This window comes from Myodes glareolus, chromosome 5 (assembly GCF_982192425.1).
Source record: "Myodes glareolus chromosome 5, mMyoGla1.1, whole genome shotgun sequence".
NCBI lineage: Eukaryota > Metazoa > Chordata > Mammalia > Rodentia > Cricetidae > Myodes > Myodes glareolus.
Window position 1 is genome coordinate 104,993,319 of NC_142030.1, and position 8,528 is coordinate 105,001,846.

Here is an 8,528-nt window from a genome sequence, read left to right on the forward strand (position 1 = left end):
CTCCTGGACACTCCACCAGAACCTGGAACTCGGTGTTTTAGAACGGCTAGCCAAAAAGCTGCAGGGACCCACCCGGCTCCACTGCTCCTATGCTGAGGTCACACAGCTGGTGACTTTCACACTTTCCCAACTACACTATCTCCCCAGTGCTAGGTCACCTTTTTCTTCAAACGGGAGTTACGTAATGGAACCCGGTTTAGGTAATTCTCAGTAAGCTACTAATAAAAAGACACACCTCCATTCTTCTCGGTGATACGAGCACTCCAGTTTAACTTCCAAGTATTTATTTCTTCCCTATGTGAACCTTTTTCTGAGAAGGTCTGGCTTTTGTCCCATTTTTAATTTCCTGGGATGACTCCAGCACCTCAAGAAACACTGTACTCATCTTTAAAAACACCCTAAACATTTGTTCCTTTGTTACTGACAGACCAGAAAGACTGGACCTTACAGTAAGACCTCACCCCATTGGGCACTCTCTCAGCGTTCCAACAGGAATGCTTTACATTATGACAGATCTTAGAAATGGTCAAACACGAGCTGCTTCATTTGGTAGTTCCTTAAGAGATGATGCCACCTGTGAGAAAAAAAGCCAAGGAGGTAAATGACTGTCATATGGCCTGGCACCACATTAGCGCATGCCACCCACTCTCAGGGTGGTGTCCCTTCTCTCGAGGGGCACCATGACAACTCTAAGATAACTCTTGTTGTCTACCACTGACTGCTGACACACTGGACCTTCATTCCAGGTACTGACAGCATCCCACGTCAGGAACACCTCAGCCTCTCATGCAGTCTTTAAGGATAGTTGCAATAAACATGTATCTTCACACAGAAGCTTAAAAAAAATACTTTTAACACAATACAATGGTATTGCCAAGAACTACAATTCAACAGAGAACACTGCTAAAACATTCATATAAATACTAACATGTGCAGAGTTACTCATTAGAAAAGTCGTCTATTAGAATACTAAAGACCTGTACCAGCAAAGTCCAAAGAAAACAACTATTTGAACAGTAGGAACACTAGAAATACCAACTATGAGGGTCATGGAACAGTGGGGGTGAGGATTTGGTACATTTGCCATTATGTCACAATGGACATAGTCTAGAATAAATTTTAGATTAGCAGTGTATAAAAATACTTTTTAAACAATACTTTTGGTAGGCATAAGTAGCGCTTAAAAACAAACAGCTATATAGTTTTCAGGTCTTTTGAAGGCCTAGAAACAATTCAATTTACTGCCTTTGGCTAGCTCTTAAGACACGGACCTGGAAAGCAAGCTCTCTCTCGCACATTACCTACACACACACTGAGACCAACACAGCCTCCTTCCTTGTCTACGGCACACACTGAAGCAAGAGGCTTCCATCTCATGGAGGGTGCAAAATGAGGAGGGCCCATCCCCAATTCCAGGGCTGGATGATCACAGGAAAAAAACAAAGTGGAGCTCACGGGCACATGGTTTCTCTTTCCGCTAAAGGCCCAGCCCGTGAGTTTAGTCTGGCATATCTATGTTTAGCTTGGGGGGAGGCGGAATGTACTTTCCAGGACTCTGCGTTATAACCACCCTGGCCTTCTTTCCGAACATTGGAGCAATTTTCGGAGCTTCTGGAACCGATGCGTCTTCTGCATCTTCACTGTCTTCATGATGGAGATCGTAAGAGATATTCCCATATTCTCTTAAGAACGGGAAGACTTCAAGTAGAAACTGGCAGAAATCCCTGCGAATACCAAACCACCAATGATTGCCCCCTTTCCGCCTAAACGTCGTGGCCATTAAAGTCAGTAATGAGAGCCAAAGGGGGATGAATATGGAAATGTACGAGAACGTATTATGATCATCCAGTCTGTGAACTAGCAGGACCTCAAAGGTGAGCAGGGGTACGACAATCGTGATCCAGCTGATGGCCATGGTCACATGTGTTCTTCGCTGCTCAGCAACCACATCCAGGGACCGCAGAAACAGGAGAGACCACACGATGTAATAGAGAACCACCAGGCAGAGAAACGACATGAGGATCCACAGGGGCACGAACACCACCAGCCACGGCCAGTGGATAATCCTGTCCAGCCTCAGGGCGATGAAGATGAACTGCAGGATATTGACAGAGCACAGGATCTCCAGCTCCAAGGACCTGTCATGTCGGAAGCCCCAGACGCAGGCAGCCACGGACACCGGGGAAACGAAGAAAAGTGGCATGAAGACCAGCAGCCAGAAGTGGGTGCCCCTCTCCACCCTATCGCAGACTAGGATCTCAAACATCAGGAGCAGCAGGTGGATGCCCACGGCAATCAGCATGGCTTTGAACTCCACGCAGGCTTCCCCCTCCGTACGGTAACGAGGGTTGCGGGCCCACACGCCCGCACCCACCGAGGCGCCAACGATGACCAGGAGCTTCCACAGCCAGATGGGGGCGAAGACCGCCCAGTAGCTCCACTGGATGATGCCGTCCAGGCGCAGGGGCAGCAGCACGGAGAAGAGCAGCAAGCAGGCATAGATGAGGAACTTACTGGGATTGAAGTCCTGGAACAGGCCCCTGGGGTTCATGGCGAAGGTTGCACCGCCTCTAGATGGACATCCGCCCGCTGTGCGGAGGGGGCTGCAGACCGCCTCTCCGAGAGGCCGGAACACGTGCGCGCAGTCACGTGGCCCGGCCGGAAGCGAGCCGAGGACACAGCGTGAGCTGGCGGGGGAACGGTGTGGTGCCTACGCCTGAGGCGCTACTCGGACCCGGGAGCCCAGGCTTGGGTGGGTGCCCACGCCGCCCGCCTTCATTCCGCACCTACGTGGCCGACGCCTCGCTGCGTGCGATGTCAGGTGGGACCTGGCGCGCCACGGACTCCGCGACCCTCAGGCCGCTGACTGTGAGCGGCCGAAACCTCCGGAGGACGCTTCCTGGAGGAGGCCGGAACACGGAGGAGGGAATGAGCTCACATCCTCCCGGCAGGCTTGGGGGCGGGGCCCAGAGCGGGGCGGGGGCGGGAACCGAGGGGGCGGGGCTGGGCGCCGGGCAGGGCTGGCCTGTCACCGCAGGGCCGGGGCGCGGGGTTTGGGGGACCGCCCACCCGACCCTTGGGGGGCGCGCAGCAGGCTCTGGGACTCCTGCGGCGCGAGTGTGCGGGCGCCTAGGTGTGCAAGAGCAAAGGCGGGTGGCTGGCGGGCGTGGGAATCAGCGCGCTAGCAACTGTGCAACTGCCCAGCACCGATGGACTTGCGCGCGAGGAGCAGGGGCTTTGCCCCTGGGCTCCGTGCGAAGGTCCGGTGTGCAGGCAGTACACCGATTAGGGTAGTGCCCAGGGCTGAACTCCACCTTGGCAGAGCGATTAGCGATTCTCAGGCTGCCCCTAAAAGGTTGTGCGGAGTCACCAGAGAAGTGGAGGGGTGGGTACCAGGGAGGATATCAGATACCACCAGGCCAGAAGCAGTTTCCCGAGGGAGCAGGTGAAGAAACTGGACACGGAAAAGGCTTGGTTAGCGGCAAAGTTAGGTCTTGGATTCAGTACTCCCAACCTTGAGTCCCGTTTTCTTTTATTTGGCCCTGCGTGAGTCTGATTCTTTTAGAACTATGTTAGGAAAGGACCAAGGCTCAAGAAATTTAGGTTGTAAACCGGGGCCTGCCACCCACCGGCTGAGAAAGGAAGCAAATCCAACCCTCTCTGTCTGATAAGCTGCGGTGGCTCTGTGGTTTGGAGCACCATTTTCTCTGACCTGCTGGGCAGACGTAGACGATTTCCGCCCGCTCCTGCTCAGCGGTGTCCTGGTTGCTAGTCCTTTTTGCATTTCTGCCCCGGGCCTAGCCTTCAGGTTCCCTGAAGTGGGAGTGGAGTGCCAACAAGAAAGTCTTAGGTCATTAGAAGAAAACGAGGGATGTAGTGGGGTGGGGTGGGTGTTGCTGTTCTCTGCGGAGGAAGGGCTGCCCAGGGAGAAGCAGAGGGCCCTTCATGGCCCCCTACTGCTCCTGCTCTCAGCCCTCCCAGAGAAGAGTGGGAACCACTATTTAGTCCCAGGCTTTCCTCAAGCATGGTGAGCATCAAGAAGTTGCCTGTGGGCTGGAGGAGGCCAGTGCCAGGCAGCAGAGGTCTCCCCAGCTCAGGAGTCACCACCCGTGCCCAGGGCCAACTCTGAACAGACAGAAATGTCTCAAGGCCCCATAGCAGTGATGGCCTGTGCTTGGGGACGTTACAGTCTGCTTTCCTTAGCCGACTTTTTAGTACTCCCACATTTCAAAAAGGATGTTACCATAGGAAACCGGTTTTTCTAAGTGTGTGGTGTGTGTGTGTTTGCACATTCAAATACGCGTGTGAGTTGGGGGTGGGGAGGTACACGTAGGGGTCTGAAACTCACGTCGGGTGTCAACCGTGATAGCCCACTGTATTCATTGAGGCAGGATCTCTTGCTGAACCCAGATCTTCTCCCAGATTCTAGCTAGTCTAGCTAGCCAGTTTGCCCGGAGGACCCCTTGTCTCTGCTTCCCAAGGACTGGATTGTAGGGCACTGTCACCCAGCTTTCTGTCTGTTCCACACAATGCAGGGCAAGTACTTTATTCACAAGCACAGCTACCCTGAGACGCACACAAACTGAAGCTTAAAATGACCCATTTCCCGGAGTGTGTGGGGTACATTGCTCTAGACCATCAACATGAGCCTGTTTTCTGAGGATGCATGACTTTGGGGAGACCGAGAGCCCAGAGGGTAGGAACCAGTGTATTCTAAAGGGTGGGAAGGCCCTGAGATGTGGCCCGCCCCCCAGTGTCTCTCCTGAACTCACCTGGTCACCTGCTGACGCCTGTGTGGGGGTGAGGATGTGTATGTGCAGAGGACAGTGACGTCACGTGTCCTATTGTGTCTGCCATTCTTCACCTTATTCCCTTGACACAAGATCTCTCTTTGAACCCGGGGGTAGGTTAGCCAACAAGGCCCAGCATTCCTGTCTCCCCAGCCTCTGACCTTCAGTGCTGGAATTAGAGGCCTAGGAAGCCATGCCCAGCTTCTTTCTTACAGACTGCTTGGGATTTGCCCTCAGGTAAGCACAAAGCCCTCTTCCCAGCCCCCACCCCCTAGGTGACACCTGGCCCTGTTTCCAGCCCTGGACTCAGCCTGGATGCTCCCAAGGCCTCTGGCCCTGACTGCGCCGCTGTGGGTTAATACTGCAAACCTGGGACATTCTTTTTCAGACCCATGTAGTGTAGTCACATCTGCTTTGTCGCAGAGAAGCCATGATTCACTTGTTTTGTGCCAGCCCTTGTCCCCAAACAGAACACATTCCCACCTCTGCCTACAATAGCAGGGCCCAGCTCCCTGCACCTCCTCTTCAGGTTGTGGAGATGGATGAAGGAGGCCTCATGCTGTGGCAGGCTACCAAGCCTCCCCCAGCCCTATCTGTGACAGAAAGATAAGCTCCTCAAAGTGAGGACAAAGGAAACAGTGTATGAAAACCTGCTGTCAGGTTCCCAGCACTGGTGGCTATTGTCACTTGCTGTCTCTGCATTAAATCAGATGTCCCTTCTCCCAAGGACAGGAGCCTGTCCTAGAGCTTCCATAGCAATCCTGCTGCTGCGGTGACCTTGCCATCTGGTGTCCTCGTGCCCACACAGGCCTGTGTGAGGAAAGTACTGGAGGGGCTGAGGTGGCTGACCACACACACACACACACACACACACACACACACACACACACCAGGCTGACCAGCAGACCATGACTACAGACCACACACACACACACACACACACACACACACACACACACACACACACACTGTTGGGGCTGAAGTGGCTGACCACACACACACACACCTAGGCTGACCAGCAGATTATGATGTCACCTGGAGCCGATTTACAAGGCTCTGCTCAACCCAGGGCCTGGGCCTTCTGCATCTCTTTGCTGCTGCTCCCCTAGCATCTGAGTCCTGTCCCCAGGCACAGACTCATTACTTCCCCAGGGGCGCCAAGCTTCATCAGGACCTTTGAAACTTAGTCTAGGGCCCTAGCAGTTTTTCCTGTATGCATTCATTCCTTAGCTTGTATATTAACTAGACAAACACAGTCCAAGCATCTGCCCTGTGACCTGCCCTGTCCTAGACACAGGTGCATCATCGAGCTTCTCCCATGACTTCGGTGCTGGCCCCTTCCCAGTTGTGGTGTGTGCCGCCTCCTCCACGAAGCCCTCCCTGACCATGTTACTCAAATTGTCACCTCTCTGCATGCTGCACCCTGTTTGTTCTTCCTGTTTCTTTTGTGCATGTGTGTGAAAATATGCCACAGCATGTGTGTGGAGGTCAGGGGATGACATCAGTGTCTGTCCTCACCCTCCACCTCTTGATGGTGCCAGCATACACCAGGGTAGGCAGCTCTTGAGCTTCTGGGGTCTCCTGTCTCCGCCTTCTCTCACTTGAGCGAGAACTGGAATTCCAGATGAGGCTACTGTCCAACTTGACCTGGGTTCTGAGGATCCACACTCAGGTCACCAGGCTTACGTAGTTAAGTCCTTTACACTGAGGCGTTTCTCCAGTTCTCTTTCTCCTTTTTCTTTTTTAATCTTTCTTATCTGTTCTCATTATCCATACCTATCCCAGTCCCACCCTCTCCCCTCCACCCACCCCCCCACCCGCTCCTCTAAGGGGGAGGGCCTTTGTCCTGCCTCAGAGTGATGTGGCAGACTTTGTTGACTCCCCATGGGAAGCCTTGCCCTCTCCATTTCTTATATGCTCACTAATTGATAATCACTTCAGAAAAATGTGGGGAGTACTGAGTGCTTGAAGAAGGACATGAAGGTTTCCAGCCTTGCCACTTACAGAAAACCGCTGGGTATTTGACGGTGCCGGTCCTTCCATTTGGTCCTAAACAGGGAGACTACTATCCGCTTGCCTCTCCTGTTGTCATAGTATTAACATGACAGCTCATTTATTTTCTCTTTGGCATCTCAGTATCTTACAACAGTGGAGGGAGAACAGGTATGTTTGCTTTGACTGTTGCCTAGATACCATAGCAACTGAAGCTAATTTTTTTCTGTTATTGTTTATTTGTTTGTGACAAGGTTTCTCTGGGTAGCCCCAGCTGCCCTGGAACTAGCTCTTGTAGACCAAGCTGGCCTCAAACTCACAGAGCTCCTCCTACCGCTGCCTCCCGAGTGCTGGAATTAAAAGTGTGCACCACCATTGCCTGACTGAAGCTAATTTGTTTTTAAAGACAGGATCCCAGGTTGACCTAGAACTAAGCCTGTAGCCCAGGATGACCTTGAACCTCTGACCTTCCTGTCTCTGGGATTAGGTGTGCTCCACTCCACTCCACTTCACAGTTTGTACAGAGCCTGGGGTAGAACCCAGGGCGTTGTGTATGCTAGGTCAGCAGTCTTCTCACAGAGGTACAGCTAGCCCGCCTGAGGTAGATTTTAGTTAACTATCTGACAGAGTTAGCGTGAGGTGTTTCCAGTATTTCTGACGTAGACTGAGACAAGCCGTGTACACTTGACTCAGAACTACTGTCAGACAATTGTGTCCTCACCCTGCAGAGCCATAGTCCAGACTGCATTTTCTGCCTTACTGTCTCCTTGACGAAGCTGTGTACTCTTCCCCATACCCCAAAGATGCCGTCTTTGAGCCCCTGCTTCTCTTAGAGGCCATTATGAAATGCTCCAGCCTGGGCATCGTGTCTCTCTTTCACAATATATGACACAGTGAAATTCCTCCCCGCCCCCCCCCCCCCAGAAGCAAGAGCCACACCTGTTAAGGATTCCAAGAGGCCAAAGGACTGGATTTGCTGATTAGAAAGGTGAGAGCCAAGTGACCCGGGGCTACTTTTCGCTCTTTAAAATGCGTGCATTGCTTAGTCCAGTGTGTGATCTGACTTCCTGTGATTATCAACACTTTCTCAGTGTATTCCTGGCAGGCCACTGGCTTCCACCAATCCAAAAGCTAAGAATGTCCCCAGAGAGCTCGTAAAGTCTGCTGTCCCCACCCACCTGTGTTGACACCAACGTATCTGATGAAAGATTTGATGTCTTTGTTCTGTAACTAATAGGGTCTTGTGTGACCACCGTGGTGGACCGCTGCTTTTGGGGCAGCCTGAGTCTGTGTTGCAGGGCCACAGACACTCATTTGGCTCAGCAGTCAACTGTCTCTTTTTCCGCATCAGCGTGGTGGTGAGGTCCTAGGAAAACCTACTTGGCCTCACAGACTCCATCTTGAAAGAGGGCCTCCATCTTAAGACATCTGGTGATCAGGGGTTTAACTCAGTTCCAGAAAAACAACCATGGAGTGTGCTGTGGCAGCAAAATTTGAGCAAACACCACAGTCAGAGCAAACACAGCCAATCAGAAGACAGGGCGATAAACGTTACAGTCCAGGTGTTCCTCAGACAGCCTGTCAGCAGTTTGCCGGTTTCGCGCCAATCACCTGACTGATGATTTTAACGATCACCTTGTCCCATACCCCCGACCCAATCCCGAAATATCAAGACATGGAACTCTTGCTTGCGGTTTCTTCTTTAAAAACTCCTGCTCCCCTGAAAGCCACATTCCCTCCATCCGC

At 52.4% G+C, this 8,528-nt stretch overlaps 1 protein-coding gene across 1 annotated transcript; it reads right to left on the minus strand.

Annotated features, from left to right (window-relative positions):
- Window positions 1–267: 267 nt before the first annotated feature.
- On the minus strand, window positions 268–2,914 carry Tmem185b (transmembrane protein 185B). Its single transcript, XM_048443817.3, has one exon. The coding sequence runs from the start codon at window positions 2,549–2,551 to the stop codon at window positions 1,499–1,501; it is 1,053 nt and encodes a 350-aa protein (XP_048299774.1). The 5' UTR covers window positions 2,552–2,914; the 3' UTR covers window positions 268–1,498.
- Window positions 2,915–8,528: the final 5,614 nt, after the last annotated feature.

Coding starts and splice junctions, on each gene's coding strand:
- Tmem185b (XM_048443817.3), bottom strand. CDS start 2,551: ATGAACCCCAGGGGCCTGTTCCAGGACTTCAATCCCAGTAAGTTCCTC.